We start from the raw sequence: 19,077 nt of genomic DNA, 5'->3' as shown, positions 1-19,077 counted from the left end.
GTGTGTGTGTGTGTGTGTGTGCGCGCACGCCCTTTTTTTTTCAAACTCTATCTCATTCAAGACGTAAGATCGCAGAGCGGCGCGACGCGGGTTAGATTATTGCTTTTTTTTTTGTGGATTGCTGTTTTATGAGTTTTTAGTCGGCAAAAATAGCTGCTAAGAGGCCATAAATTAAAATTGACAGGCGTAAGTCGACTAAGCGCTAACGCTAAAGTTGGTTCATTTTTTTTTTACTATTTCTGACTTATCTGACGATAGCTCAACGATAGCTGTACGGGTATTAGAGATCAACCGTAATAATCAGAAATATTCTGACACTATGTTAACCAGATTACTTAGATAAATACTTTTACAGTTTTAACAAAAGAGCTACAATAATATCGCAGAGTTTTTATTCACCCTGAAGGTCCACAGAATGCCCAGCAGCAATGTATTATATATGAAAGATGCCGTTGTGCAATTTCCAAAGGTTCTGCTAGTCTATATAAATAAAACACTAGATGGATTATGTGTGTCTGTCTGTGTGTCTGAAAATATTTAACCTATAAACTTTTAAACAACTGGTCACATAACACTGAAATTAACAAGAAATAGTAATTATAAAGAGTAAAATCTTTGTTTGGATGGAGGAATAACGCGTACAGACATATACAAACAAGTTGAAATGCAAAATGTTCGTTTCACGTTGCCGACATATTTTTTATTAATTTTGCGCATGCGCAAATTCATTCATAGCTTGAATAGATTTGATTTTGAATCTTTCTTATCTATCAGGAGACAGCTCAAGTGGCTAGAACGCTAAATGTTTTGGTTTCGATTCTAGCTGATGGCACCTGAGTCAATTCATTTTTAAAACTTTTGAAATCAATATTATATATTAGGTACAATATAATATCCAATAGAAAATTGGCTCTGTAAAAATAAATACGAAATTTGCATAAATCAAAATATATTTAAGCATATTTTACGAATGGGTTAGGCCCCCGCCTCCCGCTAGTAAATAAATAAAAATATACACTATGGTGTATCTTCTCATATACCATAGTCTGGCACTGTTAAAATTTTCTAAACGACTGTTTGTAACTTTGATCGACTGATCTCTTGTTCGTTAATACAAGACACAAAGAGAAAACAGGTACAGTTATTAACGTTTGGGTTTTAAAAATTTCCTTCTGCTTATTGATTTGTGTGTGTGGGTTTATAAACGACCTACCTATTCTCTGCTATTTCTGTTTGTTTATTTATCTATACCAATACATTTCGCTTACATAGCAATTAATGTAAATGAACTTTCTTTGCGTTCTCCTATTTCCAATCAACGATATTTCTGGTTGGAATTTTACATTCAACTTAATTCCTTTGTTAATCAAATACTAACAAACTATTCTTTCCATTGCGATATTTTTAAATAAATTTGCTTAATTTTCGGTACCCTTGCATAATTTGACTCGAATTCTCGTGAATTCCCATCAAGGATGGATTGGGCGAGACCGGCAATTGTCGGGGTCAGCCAAGCATCGTAACAGACGCAGACTAATGAAAAAAAAAAAAAAACAACCGGAAAAAAATACAAATGCAAATAATCAAAAATAACAAAAAAAAATTACCTTAAAAAATGAAAATATGTTTATTTCATTTTAGTATTTAACTTTGTTTTTTGTGTTTTTTAAATATTTATCAACAGAAAGTTTGTTTGATTTTCTCCAAGAAAAGATTTTTTAACCGTATAATTGTTAGGTGTAAGTACAAGTTGTTTTGTTTGTTTCTTTTCTTTTTGTAGCCGTATTTTTATTTTTTTTCTATTTTCAAGGCTTCTTTTGGTGGCACTGTCCATTTGTACATGTCCAGGAGAAACCATCCTTTAAACACGATCTTATTTTAAGTAAACATTTGTGTTTAGAATTGTTGCATCTCATTTTGGGGAGACAGCAATTTCTTCTCCTGACAATATGAGATTGTCTGCATCGATGTTTTCATTTCTTTTTCTAACATGTATAGATTTATTTTCTTGCCTGTCATTTTTATGTTTGGTGAGTTTGAAAGTATATTTGTCAGCTTTTTTTTTTTTTTGGTTTTTTCTTTCAATTCGAATGTCGTCTGCTTCCATGTAGATAGCGCTTTTTCACTGGCTAATCAAACTCCCATCGTACACTGATCAACCCTTATCCTTGATTGGCCTTTAGTCCTTGATAAGTGGTGACTCCCACGTAAAACAAAAATGATTAAAACAAGCTGTAATCATGGCATTTGTAATGTGCAAAAATCTTATCGTTGATTTTAAAAGTTTTTCTCTGTTTATTAACAAGAGGATAACATTGCTTTAATAGCTAGACTTCAGGAAAATCTTTTAGAGGCTTTTGTTTTCAATTTTCTTGTCAGTTTGTTCAAACTGAGGATGGAGCATCCTACCAGATACCAGACATTCACCTGCTATCTCATATATTCCAACCAAGAGATAATCGTCCCTTTAAGTGCAATTGTTTGTATCACTAGTGCACTTGGTTCACAGAGTATATTTACCAGGTAGTTTTTGAAATTCTTTTTCATGAGTCTAGTTGCTCCTATAATTACTGAAATTATTACTGCAGTGATGTGTATGAACTGTGCTTATCGCTTTATTGCAGAGAAGTAAAATATCAATATTTCACTAAATATACGTCACAAAAAAATTAAAATTTTATCATCAAAGGACTGTTTTAAGGTTAATTATTTCCCAAACTTTTATTCAAATTCATGCGATAGTTTGACATTTTTTTAATATCAAGGAATTTTCACTGCCCATCGCTTTATTTCAGATCTTGTACGATACAAAAAAATGGGCGATTGAAGGTTATCGAAAAGCAAAGGATTGTTGCTAGACTCGCAGGAGGATTGTCCATCAAAGACTTAGATGGAAAGGGATCCAAGAACATTGGCTTCATTCGTGAACAACCCCAACACCAAATCCAGAAAGGATAAGGACATCAGGAGAAACCTTTCAGATTATAATATTTGGAAAATTCATAGAGAAGTTAATCACAACCTAAATAGCAACAGCGCTTCTATTTTTGCTAGAGTGAATCTCTCCAATATCCAGGCAAGCCCGATGCAATGTGTTGGATGAGATGGCAAATAACATATAATCTCTTCCAAGGCCTCTATCGAGCACACAACATAGGGAAAAACGATTGGCTTGGGCACAGAATTACATGAAAATCGAATCATGATATGATGATGATAATTAACCCTAGAAACGTTACATATGCTTTAACATATAAAAGAGAAGTAAATGTAGCTTACAGAAGACAAGTTAACTCCCTTTTTTGCTTGCCGGTGAAAATTCACTTAAAGGACATGCACTATCTACACCGTATTTTTAAATAATTGGCATGGCGATGCTAACATGTAGTCTTTTGCAACTGGGCTGAATTTAGGGTGATAATCGAGCTGATCAAGTCAGATCCTCACCCTCCTTCTAGTCTATATCTTGCTTCCTGTGACTTTTGGTTATTGCATAAGCTCAAGGAAAACCTTAGAGGTAAGTGTGTGGAAAATTTCTCTTCTTTCATTTCTTATTGAATTAACATTATTATTTTGTACTTTAAATCACTGTCAAAGAAAATCATTACTCTATCTTTCAGTTTTCATGTTGAGGAATTCTATGGTAAATTGCGACTACGTGTGGACCATAAATAATGCATTCTTCATCAGTTGTGATTACTCCTCCAGCTGACAGAATGGATCAACAAACAACTTCCCAACACACTGATTCATACAAAATGAATAAATGAGTTCAACAACAAGCAGCAAAATGTGGAACTTGGAGTGCAAGCACTTTCATGGCTAAATTCAACCAGATGATAATATCGTTACAACAGTCAAATTCAAGAGACCTAATGAAACCAGATGACAATATCGTTACAACAGTCAAATTCAAGAGACCTAATGAAACCAGATGACAATATCGTTACAACAGTCAAATTCAAGAGACCTAATTAAACCAGATGACAATATCGTTACAACAGTCAAATTCAAGAGACCTAATGAAACCAGATGACATATCGGTACAACAGTCAAATTAAAGAGACCTAATTAAACCAGATGACAACATCGTTACAACACTCAAATTCAAGACACCTAATGAAACCAGATGACAATATCGTTACAACAGTCAGATTCACCCTGACTGAACTCGAACTAAACTGTCTCTTAACTTAACTGTATGTATTGATCTATATTTCTTTGTGACGTCAGAACGCGACCAAACATTTGCATGAGATGCACATATACATGCATATGCTTCCAACATGTGTCCTGGCAACATAAAGGACATTCCTAAATTTCATTGTTCCATTATTCCCTGACCGAAACTTTGCTGTATTTAACTACAATGGATAATTCCACTGCATTCCTGGAATCGTATCTAAATAACAATAATGTATTCTTTTTAACTTTTGGCATCTGCATTCGATTCTAGCATTCTCCTTTGATAATAATTATATTCGACCTTAATTATTTTGTTTCTCTGAATACTGGAATTTTCCCCCTTCAATATACAATAGTGACTTAAAGTCCATGTGGTTGTTTTTGAGAAAAACGATCCATAAACCATGTAAGCAGATACGTGTGTATGTGTATGATAAGAACAGTAAATCAAAATAAGATTGATTAAATGTGGTAGCTTTCCATGATGGGAATTAAAGTTCATATGCATGTGCATAAATTCAGGACGAGGGGTTTTAACGTCTCCTAGTGATGGAGATATCCTGAACTTGAGCTGTTCTCGATAAATCAGAAAGGAAAACTAACTTGATTTTTTGCGGGCAAATCTTTAAATATAGGCCTTCTCGAATGTTCTAGTCTGTTCACTGTATTTCTATGCAAGGGAGCGTAACATAGTTTTTTTGTTTTATGTGTACAGTGGTCGCATCACAACGTTGTGTTCTTACCTGTTCTTCATACGCATTGGTGTTGAAAATGGTGGTCGTTATGAAATGTTGCTGCTGGGCATTTATTCCAGCTGGGCATAGCGGTTGCTACAGGATAACCACTGAGACGTCACACACTTTTTATGGTTATGTGTCTAATTTGTAAATTTTGCTGGGTTCGTTTTACAATCCGTAGAGATACGAAAAAGTGGTTAAATTTAAAAATATAACTAATCAATGTTAGTAAAAGCAAGATAAGTTACTCTTCTACTTATCTGGAAAAGTTTTTAGCGTTTTTACTCATTTTACAACGTTTAATCGGTTCGAAAAAACATACAATGTCTATTGATAGGTGCAAAGAAAAAAATGGCGGCGAGCTGACACCTAAATATCTAAAATTTGGAAAATGACTTAAAAATAAAAATAAAACAAAATACTGTTAGGAACCCACCCTATATATGACACTAAAAATCTTTTCCAGATATGTAGAAAAGATTACTGTCAAAGATCAGTGCTCCGAAAAATCAAGCTACCGGAAGTGGATACGGTTGATTGTGAACAGGAAACAAAAAAGAATAACTTTTAAACACACAAAAATAACACTTCTTGTATTATCAAATAATAAAACAAATATTTTATTTAAAAAAAAATTAATTTAGTTTTTTTTAGGCCAAATTTGGCCTTTTTTACGCTCTTGCGTGAGACCATGGTCCATGCAAGAGCGCAAAAAGGATAAATTTGGCCTCAAAAAGGCCGATCTGACAAGCCTTACAAAGGCCAAAATTTCAAAACAAGATTGTTGTACATAAAAAAATGTTGAAAAAAATAATAGAAATTAAACTTTCAGTTTTATTTCAGCCTTAGGGTCAAATAAAAATTTATAAAAATAAATAATTTTTATAAATTTTTGTTAGTCAAATAATTTACGCTGCTGAAATACACATTTGCCAAAACAAATATTTTATTTAAAAAAATTAATTTAGTTTTAATACGTTTTATGACAAAACAAAAAAAAAAAGATTATTTAATTATTTAATTGGAATTCATTATTAAGATGAGTATTATTTATTAATTTATTTATTGCGGACTATTATCCTCATCTTTTTTGTTGTTGCTGTTTCATGACTTTTCAGCCAACTATTCCTCTGTCCTTCGTCAGGTGGTAACCGCGACGGGATAGGAACTCCGAATCTCCTAACTGCATACTCAGCAATCACTGCCATCCATAGTTGTTGTCGTCTCATCATGTTTTTGGCCAAGTAAACCTTTGGCCGGCTTTTGGGTAGGATTGAAACCACTATCTTCAGACAATTCTCACCTTGAACCGTAGAGATTCAATGTCTCTATCAACTGCGTCATGAGCAGATTCGGAGTTCCTATCCCGTCGCAGTTACCACATGACAAAGACCAGAGGAATAGTTGGCTGAAACATTGTGAAACAACTAAGAAAAGATGAGGATAATAGTCCGCAATAAATAAATTGATAAATTATCTAATTAGATAAATTATATATATACTAGCAGAACCCGTGGAAATTCCATGGTAGTTGAAAACATCATCAAATAAGCAATTAATAGAATGTCTTTCAATAGAATAATAAGTGAAATATTAGTTCCGTGAATTAAAAAATAAATATTTTTATAAACAAATATGGAGAACTGCTTGAAATATATTATTACAAGAAATAGAACTAAGACACTGGCTGGCGATAAATAACATTAGTATTTTGATCTGCAACCACCAGACACTGGCTAGCGATAGCTAACTTATTAGTAGGACTATTTTTTTTTTTTTTTTTTTTTTTTTTACAAAGGAGTCACCACTTATCAAGACCAGGAGGCCACTCGAGGATAAGGGTTAATGAGTGTACAGTGGTCAAGAGGAACATGTCAGTCATCGTTAGTAGTGGAAATTTGGTAAATTGGATTACTTAAGGGGTTGGCTCATCAAGAAGTTATTCGCATTGCACTTGCATATTGTAGTAAATTGGAAAGCAGGAAAACGGAATGGAGTGCCACAGGCATGCAGTTCTAAGAAAGAAGTCTTATTCATGGAATCTATGTTTAGGTTTAACCACAGATAAAGAGTGGGGGAAATTATTGATCGTGTTTTCAGCTAGATGAGTGTTTTTCATGAAAGTAAGGCCAGTCACAGATTAGAGCTCAGACGAGCACTGCCATGTCTGTGTTTTGTGACCAGTCAACAATGCCAAATCTGTATTTTATCACAGGCTAGTTAGTTAACAGTTACCTTGCTTTTGTTTTTAAGCTCTGTTTAAAGATTTTCCTTAATACAAGTTGTGTCTCGTTAAATATCTATATGTATAGACATTCATTTGTATGTGACCATAAGGGAGATAATTCAGTATATAGTCAAATGAACATAAGTATCAGCTGGTAGACATATTAGTATGGTTTGTTAACAAGATAGTTTGAACCCTACCCCCGACTTTCTTTTTCAAATGTCACATCACTAAGTCCCAGGCCTAACTAATAAAACTTTTAGGCAAAATTTGACTTTATTTACCAACAGTTTCTTTCTAAACTGCAATTTTTTTTTTTTTTAGAATGATTTGTCTTTGGCTTCAAAATGCAATTCAGTTGCTGATATCACTTTAGTGGCACTAACTCATTTTCCCCTTTTGAAGTCTGCTAACAGCCGGTAGTCTTGGGGTGGAGATCTGGAGAATAGGGTGGGTGCCGAAGAAACAATTCCAAGTGCAATTCCTGTAATTCATATTTTGATTATCTGAACGTTTCAAACCCGCAACTTTCTTCCTTATCGCACTCTAGAATCTTTCCGTCAAACTTGGGAATCTACATGAAGTTTCGAACAGAACCCTTTATTTGATCCACAGAGGATGCTCACATTACGCCAGCCATGACAACATAGAAGTCTTAAAAAAGTCGCAATTCTATTCTGAGTATCGTCTGCACTGAGGATGTGACCTTCAACTTCCAGAAGTGCAACTTATGTAATTTTGTCACTGACTTGTGACATGATGCAATCTTTATGAAAGAGCATTTGTGGCCGTTTTTTTTTAGTGATTTCTTCTTTTAAATGCACTAATGCTGTATAATAATCTCCATTGACGGATAAACAAGGTACAGTGAGAGAGGACGAGATGTCATCAGATTTAAGCAGGCAAGAAACATTAACATGCACCAATTAAAAGAAAGAAAAAACATCCACGTGTAAAAAAGACAAGACCAAAATGAATCTTTTCTGTATTTTGATCAGAGTCAATTTTCGGTGCTAATGCACTTACTGATCCGTGCTATTTTTTAAAATCATATTTCCAAGTTTAATTAATTAAAGTTTTGTTTTTTATTCAATTGTAAGGTTAAAGTACAGAATGGGTACAAAATACCCTCCCCATGTTAAGAATGGCTTTTTAAATGTTATTATTTCAGCACAGAGCAATAAGTTTTTTTTTTTTTGTTTTTTTTTTACAAAGGGATCACCACATTATCAAGGCCAAGAGGCCACTCAAGGATAAGGGTTAAAGAGTGTACAGTAGAAATTGGTCAATATAGTAATCATTAGTAATGAAAATTTGGTAAATTTGATAACTTATATGGAACGGCTCATCAAGAACTTATTTACTTTAGACTTGAACACAACCATATTGTAGTCAGCCGGAAAGCAGGAAAACGGAAGACAATTCCACAGGCGTGCAGTTCTAAGAAAGAAGCTTTGTTCATGGAATCTACGTCTAGGTTTAGGCACAGATAAAAAGTGGGGGAAATTATTGATAGTGTTTACAGCTAGACGAGTGTTTCTTGTAAAAGTTTGGCGAGAGGGGACCATAGATTGAAGCTCAGTCGAACACTTTCCATGAAAATAACGATACATCAGAGACAAACTCGCAACATCTCTTCTGTGAGATAGAGGTTGCAAGGAGGAGAAAAGGACATCTCCTACGAGGCTACGAAGTCTATTTTGAACTCTATCAAGGCAGGACAAGTCCTTTCTAGCAGCTCCTGCCCAGATGTGGCAACAGTATTCCATCCTTGGACGTACCTGGCTCTTATATAGATAGAGAATAGCATCAGCAGTGAGATATCTACCGGAACGATAGAAAGATCCCACCATTTTTCCAGCGGCCTTGGCAACAGATTTGATATACGTGTTCCATTTAAGATCAGGAGTAATGGTCAAGCCCAGAAGCTTGTCAAAACTTGAGGCCTCCTGAAGACGAGAGCCATTCATTTCAATTGATGACAGATGTGGATTAGAATGTTGATGATGTAAAGAGAGAAGCTTGGTTTTAGATGCATTAAAAGTAACCAGCCACTCCTTTCCCCATTGTACTACGTGCTCAAGATCAGAGGAGAGAGAATTGGAGAGAACTTGGTCGTTTACTGTCTTAGATGTGGTACCATAAATGCTAGTGTCGTCAGCATAAATGTCTACAAATGATGTAAGGATATGATTTGGAAGATCATTAATGTAGATCAGAAAAAGAGTTGGGCCCAGGATGGATCCCTGAGGGACACCGGCATTAATACTGTGAGCTTCTGATTTTTGCCCCTCAACTACTACTCTTATGAACCTATCAGAAAGAAATGATTTAATAATTGAGAAGACTTTTCCAGCTATACCATAGCTAGCGATCTTATGAAGTAAACCTTTATGCCATACCCTATCAAAGGCTTTAGATATGTCAAGAGCAATTGCCCTAGAAAGATTGCCACCGTCGAGAGATTTGCTAATCCTATGCAATATAACTGTAAGGACATCTGCTGTAGATCTAGCAGAACGGAAACCATATTGAGTGTCACTAAGAAGGTTATTTTTGTTGAGATGGTTGATTACTTCTGTATTTAACACAGATTCTAGCAACTTACTCATGACGCACAGGAGACTTATTGGTCTGTACTGAGAGGGGGATTAGCGATCACCTGAATTCTTAAATACAGGGCATACTGATGAGATTTTCCAGGGAGATGGGAAACTATTCTCCTTAAGACAACGTTTAAACAGTTTTGTAAGTATGGGCGCTAGTTCAGGTTTAAGTTTTTTTAGTACTATAATTGGAATACCATCAGGGCCAGTTGCTTTACTCGAATCAAGGTTTTTGATTAGCTTCGCAACATCACGTACAGATATACATATATCACATAGCGTGTTTTTTGATACAGGAGGAAATATTGGGGGTTGGCGGTCTTGGTCGCAAAGGGTAGAATTAGCTGCAAAGTTCTTGACAAAGAGTTTGGCTTTGTCTGATGCTGACGAGATTACCTCAGGTCCATTGATAATAGTTGGGATGGAGCACACGCTTCTGTTCAGGATTCTGTTTGCTATTTGCCAAAACTGGTGGGAACCAAGCCGCTGCTTAGCTACTTTGGACTTAACAGATTGAGCATACAACTCTCTTGCGTTCCTTATTACTTTCTTACAATAGTTGCTGGCAGTCCTGAAAACGGCTTTAGTTTCCATACATCTATTACGTTTGAAGCAGTGGAAAAAGTGATTTCTGTGCGCAATGGCAGCAGCACATTCTGGAGAGAACCATGGCTGGCTGTTAGGTTTTTGCTGAAACTTTTTAGAGGGTATGAAATGGTCAATACCTACAATTAACCATTCAGTCAGGTCTAATACTATAGAGAACACATCCTTTTTAAACATGGAATGCAGCGGTAGATCAGATATAAATGTACGGAAGCTATCCCAGTCAGCCTTAGTGTATCGATATACTGTACGATGAAGAGGTACGTCTGGGGACTTATTACATTTCATTTTTATCTTAATTGATACAACAGAGTGGTCGGAAGATCCAAGAGGCGACAGAACAGAAACTGAACATAGTTCAGGGCAAGTTGTGAGAAAAAGGTCTAGTAGGCTCGCATACTGGCCGTCATTATCGGGCACACGGGTAGGTTCCTGAACAATCTGAGTGAGGTCATAGGCAATGGAGAAATCATGACAGAACCTCCCCTCATCATCGGTCTTGTTTGAGTGGGTCAACCATTCGACGTTGTGAACATTGAAGTCTCCACATGCGTGAATGTTAGCTGAAGGATAAGTAGAAAGGACTTGGTCAATTTTCTCAGATATGCTTTGAAAGATAGTAACTCCGCTGTTGTGGGGCATGTATGACAACAGCATATTCTTTTCATTGTTTGGACTCTCGAATGTGTATCCCTTGATATCTTGTATGCTTTTATGTAGAATGATGTGGTTCTGGGTTGATTAACTGTGTCTGTGTCGGTTATATACTCGAGTCAAAACAATGAGAGGAATATGCTGTTGTCATAGCCCTACTTATTAATATTGAAATCTGTATCCATCAGGCATTGGCTGGCAATAAATAACTTATTAGTAGTGTGACCTGCACCCACCAGACACTGGTATAGATGTATCAGAATTTTTGTAGAAATTTTTGACACTTGTAGCAGAAACAAGTGGGACTTTTTTTCTTTTAACGAATCAATGCCTCCCCACCCCCTGTGCTATTTGGCCACATACTGGCCAATCAGGGGTACGGCGCATTGATCCTTCCTATCCCCTAAGGAAATTGGCCAATATCCGGTTTGAAGAAGAACAACTCGTGCTTGCTGAGAGAGACACCAAACAGAACAGACCTCCCTTTTCTTCTCTCTCTCCACCTTGGTAATTTCTAACGGTATCGACGATAGCACCAGGTAGCCGAAGTCCAGCTTTTGACCAGGAACATATCACATTCTCCTTGATAAACCTGTTCTGTGTTACACTTTATGAAGTTGTTGCGTTCGTCATTTCAGAAGCTTTTATTGAATTATTTATTTTATTAGGTTGTGCCCTAAAAGCATTCAAAACCCTAAACACCCCTAACATGAAACTGCGAATAAAATATAAAAAAAACTCGTAATTTCTCCTTTAAAAGTGGGTTGTGTATTTTCTTTATGGATTATACTTCCAAAATAAACTATTAAAGTTTTATAAAAAGTAATAGAAATATTTTTTATTTAAAAAAAAAACAGTAATGAAATTAATTGAATTTTACGAGTTCAGTATTTTTCAATTTTTAAACTTTAAAAATCTATCAAAATTTTTCTATTGATTCTATTTTTACGCTATTTTCAGGGTCAATGTGAAATTTTATGCTCTTTCAAACAAACCAAATATAATATGTTAGACAAACGTTTTTTTTTTAATTCACGCCCCCCCCCATTTTGAAATGTCTGTTAAAAAGTAAATAATTCATTTATGTGCCAAAGTTTTATCTATCACAAATTGAAGATAAAAGATCAATAAATAATATATTCTAATTTAAAACAAAGAAAAAAGAACATTTTTTTGGAAATTTACCTATAAAGTCCGAAGGTTAAAACCTTCTTTTTTTTTAAACCACGTTGTTTGTATTTTTTTTTTTAATAAAACCTTGGTCCTTGCCCCTTTAATTGAAAAAAAATAATTAGGTTTTGAATTACATTTTTCGAGTAGTTATAAGCTTGGAAAGACAAGGGGTCGAATTAATTCACGCCCCCCGTTTTGAAATGTCTATTCAAATGTAAATAATTCATTCATGTGCCAAAGTTTTATATATCACAATATCAATAAATTCTAATTAAAAAAAAAAGAGCAGTTTTTTGGAAATTTACCTGTAAAGTCCGAAGTTTAAAACCTTTTCTTTTTTTTTTTAAACCACGTTGTTTGTATTTTTTTTTTTTTTTTTTTTTAATGAAACGCTGGTCCTTTAATTGAAAAAAAAAAAAAATAGGGGTTGAATTACATTTTTCGAGTAGTTATAAGCTTGGAAAGACAGGGGGTCGAATTATTCAATATTTTTCACGAAGTTTCTGACACCACTGGTATGGGATACGTAACCTATTAGTATTGTGATCTACACTCAACAGGCATTGGCTGGCGATAACTTATTAGTATTGTGACCTGCACCCACCGGACATTGGCTGGCCATAAATAACTTATTAGTATTGTCACCTGCACCCACCGCACACTGGCTGACGATAGGTAACTTATTAGTATAGTGACTGACCGACACTCACCAGAACTGGCTGGGGATAACTAACTTATGTGTATTGTGACCTTTACCTTACGTACTGGCTGGCGATAAATAACTTATTAGTATTGTGATCTTGGACAGTAATTTATCTTACCTTTGTTAACATTGATTTGTTATATTTTAAAAATTTTCACCATTCTTCTCGTATCTCGCTGTCAATCAAATATTACAAAAGAAATAAGAGATATAATTATACTGTACGAAAAAAAAATCAGGGCGGAACTTTTTTACGTAAGGGACATGTTTTCTATATGTCCGGCGTATTGTTTTTGTCACATGTTGCTCTAAACGTTGAACTCTGAGCCGAAATATTAGCGAGTGGCCCCAGTTTAAATCAATAAGTTTCTCTTGTTCTGTCATTTTAAAAAATTCAGTTTACTTAATTGCTATTTTGGCATAGGTGAGAGTATTTTATCTATCCAAGTAAAAATCAATCATTTTTTTAATTAAAACAAACAAGAAATGGAACCAATCACTCCCGGAAAAAGTGTAAACATTGATTTAGACGGGGCGTCTGTGCTAGCTAAATCCCTCAGAGAACAAGTAAGTTTAATTTTCAATCGAAATAAATAAATAACGATGCTCGGGTGTTCGTTGAGAAATGGTCTACAAATCGATTTTTTTTTTTTTAATATATAGTTTTGAGCAAAAACAATATCATGTACTTAATTGTCATGTCGAAAATAGGGCGGAGTTGTACAACCATCACCTTCCATGCGTAATTTCTATACTGATAGGTTTTTGTGAATTTTTGTTTTCATTGGATTATTATTGATTGGACACTAATTAACCAGATTATGAAAAAAAATCATTTCGACATTTGAAAGGGGTGCTCACTTTTTAGTTACAACGTTTTGGTAAATCGGTCACCCAATTTTTTTTTTTTTTTTTTTTTTTTTTTTCTAAATACGAAAGTGTCTTCAGGAGATATAAAATGGTCCCATGCTGCCGAAGCAATGTATCGGGAGGCGTATTAACAACGGGGTGGAAAATTATGAAACATTTCTCGAGCATGTTAGTGAAATTAAAATACTTAAAATTAAAACAAAAACATGCTACATTAAATAAAAACACATATCCAGTTAGGTAGATAGGGATTGCCAAACGATTGTGAAGATTGGACCGGGACCGCATGTTTCCGTGACGTCAGATTTGTGTTAACTATACGAACTATGGAAAAGCAGATGCGTCTTAATGATTTTTTTAAAACCTTTGTTTATCTTCTTCAAACTGCAATTAATTATTAATCTTTGTTATAATTTTGTTAGGTTTTAAGATTTACACAGTTTAATGATTAATAATATTATAAACATTTGTATATTAAATGTGAAATACGGTTTTACTGAATTTTTTTTTTTTTTTTGGTTACCTACGGGCTTCCATATTTTGTTCGGTAAAAAGAGACAAACAAAATATGAGGGGGGGGGCTACAAAATGCTTAATATTTGTACAATAATATTTTCAAGTTGGTTTTAATCTGGTAATAAAATAGCTGACAAGAGTCATGTTTATATTAAAACTTTATATTTAAAAAAAAATTTAAACAATTAAAAATCTATGTTGTAACGGAACATTTTGAAATAATGGAATTTAAATCGTTTTAATCTTTTAAAAATTAATTAATGTTTACGAAGTTTCTTTTTCTTGGCAATTTAACTGATTATGGTATATATTAATTCGAAAAACGCTATTAAAAAAAAGCATAATAATATTAAGTTTATATCAATTGTTTAATTGCAACTTCAAGGTAAATTTTTGTTCAATATATGTATTTAAATTTTTAAAAAATAAATATTTTTTACTTATTTGAACGCTTATGTTTCATAATAAATCGGAATTTCGATAGATTTAAATATATTTTGTTCGAATTTCGAAAAAATAAATAGGGGGGGAACACGCACTAAAAAAATATTTCCCCTCGTATATTTTACGAAAACTGCATTTATATGTAATTTCATTCTAAAATGGATAAGTATCGAAAATTTCACGAAAATCTGATCATTAGTTGATTTTTGCTAGATTTATTAAATACGGGTATGTTTTCACGTTCAGAATGTCTACTACATGGGAACGTTGGTGCCCAGAAAATTTGTCCCGGGAAAACTCGTCTCCGGAAAGCCCGTACCCGAAAAACTCCCCCCCCCCCTTTTTTTGTTAGGTAGGAAAACTGGTCCCTTATTGAATAAATGTCGATTGAAAACACATTTTATTACCGCTCTTGAAGGAGATATTGTTTTTAAAGAGACAATGCGGCCCCCATAATATTTAAAAAAATTATTTTTAACTCTTGCTTAAAAAAAAATAAACTTGATCACGGAGTCAAGATACGAAAAACGAAACCAAATATTTATTTAAAAAATACTCTAGTTTTAACACTTTTTGTGTCATTACGAAACAAAAATAATGAAAGAAAACACATATTATCAAAGAAAGTATTTTATTTAGAAGAATTAATTCAGTTTAAATAATTCTTGTGTTATTACAAAACAACAAAAAAGAAAACACGGTACTTATGTAATTTTGGTACTGCGCTGAAATAATAACGTTATTATTTCGAAAGTCATTCTTAACATGGGGATGGGAGCGTTTAAAAGTCATTTCTGGGGCACTTGTGCAGAGAATTTTTGTAGGAATTTTTGACACCCCTAACACGAAACTGCGAATAAAATATAAAAATCTCGTAATTTCTCTGTTAAAAGTGGGTTATTTATTTTCTTTATGGATTATACTTCCAAAATAAACTATTACAGTTGTTTTAAAAGTAATAGAAATTTTTTTTTTTTTTTAACAGTAATGAATTTTCCGAACTCAATATTTTTCAATTTTTAAACTTTAAAAATCTATCAAAATTTTTCTATTGATTCTATTTTTACGATATTTTCAGGGTCAATGTGAAATTTTATGTTCTTTCCAATAAACCGAATATAATATTTTAGACAAACGTTTTTTTTTTTAATTCACGCCCCCCCCCCATTTTCAAGTTTCTCTTAAAAAGTAAATAATTAATTTATGTTGAATAGTTTTATATATCACAAATTGAAGAGAAAAGGTCAATAAATAATATATTCAAATCTAAAACAAAAAAAAAATCCGTTTTTTAGAAATTTACCTGTAAAGTCCGAAGTTTAAAACCTTTTTAAAAAAAAAAAAACACATTGTTTTTTTTTGTTTTCTTTTTAATGAAACCTTGGTCCTTGCTCCTTTAATTGAAAAAAAAAATTAGGGCTTGAATTACATTTTTCGAGGAGTTATAAGCTTGGAAAGATGGGGTGGAATTATTCACTATTTTCACGAAATTTCTGATACACCTAGTGCAGTACTGCAGTACTTAAAAATATACAAATTTATTTTCTTTTGAACGTGGGGGAGGCTCGTTTTAAAACTATATCTACTTCATTATTTTCTTTAATTTTCGGACATTTTTTTGTTAAAAATTATTTACTAAGTAATGTCGAGTGTTATTTCTTTTTAACTAAATAAACTCTTTAAAATAAGTTTAAACACCAAAAACTTACAAAGCTAGGTAGAAAACGAAAATCAATTTAATTTTTTTTAAAACAATAAACATGTAAAAATATTTTTAAAAATATTATTGGATGTGCATTATTACCTAAAAATATACAATTTTATTTTCTTTTGGGGGTGGGGGGGGCTCGTTTTAAATCTATATCTACCTTAATATTTTCTTTAATTTTCTATTTTTGAGCAATTATCCTCCTAAGACGTGATCCTCTTATGTCGGACATTTTTTGTTCATAAGTAACACTCGACATTACTTTTTTTTTTTTAAACTAAATAAACTCTTTAAAATAAGTTGAAAGAAAAAAACATCCAAAGCTAGGTAGAAAACGAAAACTTAGAAAAATTAATTTAATTTTTTTAAAACAACAGTAAACAAGTAAAAATATTTTTTTAAATATTATGGGATGCGTATTCTCTTTTAAAGACAATATCTTCTTTAAGAACGGTCATAAAATGTGTTTTCAATCGACATTTATTCAATAAGGGACCAGTTTTCCTACCTAGCAAAAGGGGACGAGTTTTCCGGGATCGAGTTTTCCAGAAATGAGTTTTCCGGAGACGAGATTTCCGGGGACGAGTTTTCCTAAATTCATTTGTTTTTGTTTTTTTTTTGTTTTTTGACAACTTTTTCGAATCTATATGTGCCCAAAAACTAAATAAGTTAAAAAAATAAAAAACTCGAAACTTATTTTCATAAAAAAACAATTAAAAAAAAAAGTCACGTTCATTCTATCTTTTTTTTTTCTTTGAGAAACAAAAATATTTCTGACTTCCAAATGCGGTAGGCTCATATCATTTTTACTTTCTATGGTTTTGATATATCCGCGTTTTTATTGGTTACAAAATGGGTGACTGATTTACCAGAACGTTGTAACTAAAAAGTAAGCACCCCTTTCAAATGTCGAAATAATGATTTTTTTTTCAAGATTTTTTTTCATAATCTGGTTAATTATTGTCCAATCAATAATAATCCAGTGAAAAATTTTAAAAACCTATCGGTATAGAAATCACGCATGGGGGGGGGGGTATAACTCTGCCGAAAATAATAATATATCCAAAAATTATGAAAATTCATCAAGTAGAAATGTTGTATATTGATTTATATTTGAGGAGATGATATATTAAAACGTGTCATGTGTTATCTAGTGGATGTTCTTTTAACAGATAGATAATAAACGTATAAATCATATGTATGTTGTCTACCCAGGAGGACATGATATTGACGTGTAAACTGAGTCATGTTGTATCAGACTTATCACACGGGATATTTTTACAGTTTATATATAAGAAGAAGAATATATGCTTCATACCTTTTTCTTGAAGAGTTCTTTTAATTTCCTGCTGCTCCGTGATGAACCATGAAGCGATCAGCACCATCCAATTGAGACATCTGTTCTTATTTGTGAAACCATAATACAACTCTTTATATTTTTATAATATAAATTTATTACAGTTGTCTCAAATGGTTTTCACAGGATCTGCAGTTCGTCTACATTTTCTATTCTTACAGCCCGCTCCTAGCTGTCTGTCCACCCCTGTCTAGACGTCTGTCCACTTTGGTAGTCAATTCTCAGCTCCCTGAATCTCTCCAAAACTAACTACATCACATGTTCTCTTACGTCACCTAATTTCGTGTCTCAGACCAACCTAATGTTCACATCTAGTTATTTGTTTATTCAAAACCCCAAAATAATGTTTACATCTATTTTCTATTTTCGCATTCCTTTTGCGATTCACACGTCAATCATCTCTTCCCCAATTTAATTGTTTATTCTTCTAATCATAATAATTGATCCAGCGACCATTCGTCGCTCAAATCAATTAATAATTATACGATAACAATAATAATAATGTTTTGACCCTTGACCCCGCTTGCCACAGTTAACATATACTACGCTATGATCACAGCCTAAAGGGTCATAACATTACAGAAATACTGTTATTGGAAAATGTGAATGGATAGGGTCCGAGGATCCAACCTCGTTCTGAATAAGGGGTAAAGGTGTGTTACATCATAGTTTGTGACCGGTGTCAAGGCAAAAAATTAATCCTTTCAACATTATATGAAAAGTAACCTCGTGAAAATGTTTATTTTATTTTTTTTTAAATTAAAATTCTTTCAACTGTTTAATTTTTTAATTGTAAAAAAAAGTCTTATTGTTTGAACTGTTGAAATTTTAAAAATATAATTCTTTGAGCTGTTTAATTTTTTGTTTTTAAATTCTAATTATTTTAACTGTTTATTTTCTAAAAAATAAATTAAAATTATTTGAACTGTTTAATTTTAAAAAATCTGCTTTGAACCGTTCAATTTTTTTTTAGTTCTAAATTCTCTCAACTGTTTAATTTTTAAAAATTCTAAATTTAAATTCTTTGCAATTCGCAAATATTCTTAAACAAATAACAGAATTTTACAGGGTTGAACAGTTTAATTGTAAAAAAAAGTCTAAATTGAATTTTTTTAAATTATAATCCTTGGAACAGTTGAATTAAAAAAAAAATTCTTTGAACAGTTGAATTTAAAAAAATCATAATTCTTTGAACAGTTGAATTTTAAAAAATTATAATTCTTTGAAGTGTTGAATTTTTTAAAAATTCTAAATTTTAATTCTTTGCACTGTTTAATTTTTTTTAAGATAT

General features: G+C 32.8%; 1 protein-coding gene across 1 annotated transcript in view; it reads left to right on the top strand.

The window, feature by feature from the left end:
* Positions 1-13,175: 13,175 nt before the first annotated feature.
* LOC145291155 (2-hydroxyacyl-CoA lyase 1-like) overlaps positions 13,176-19,077 on the top strand; it is a 174,026-nt gene continuing 168,124 nt past the window's right edge. Inside the window, exon 1 of the mRNA XM_080136684.1 lies at positions 13,176-13,458. Coding sequence (XP_079992810.1) covers positions 13,378-13,458 — 81 coding nt within the window. The 5' untranslated portion in view covers positions 13,176-13,377. The remainder of the gene's footprint in view (positions 13,459-19,077) is intronic.

The sequence above is a fragment of the Euprymna scolopes genome, chromosome 12 (genome assembly GCF_053919585.1).
Source record: "Euprymna scolopes isolate OS-2025 chromosome 12, ASM5391958v1, whole genome shotgun sequence".
In the NCBI taxonomy this organism is placed as follows: Eukaryota; Metazoa; Mollusca; class Cephalopoda; order Sepiida; family Sepiolidae; genus Euprymna; species Euprymna scolopes.
This window is presented reverse-complemented; position numbering and strand designations above follow the sequence as displayed.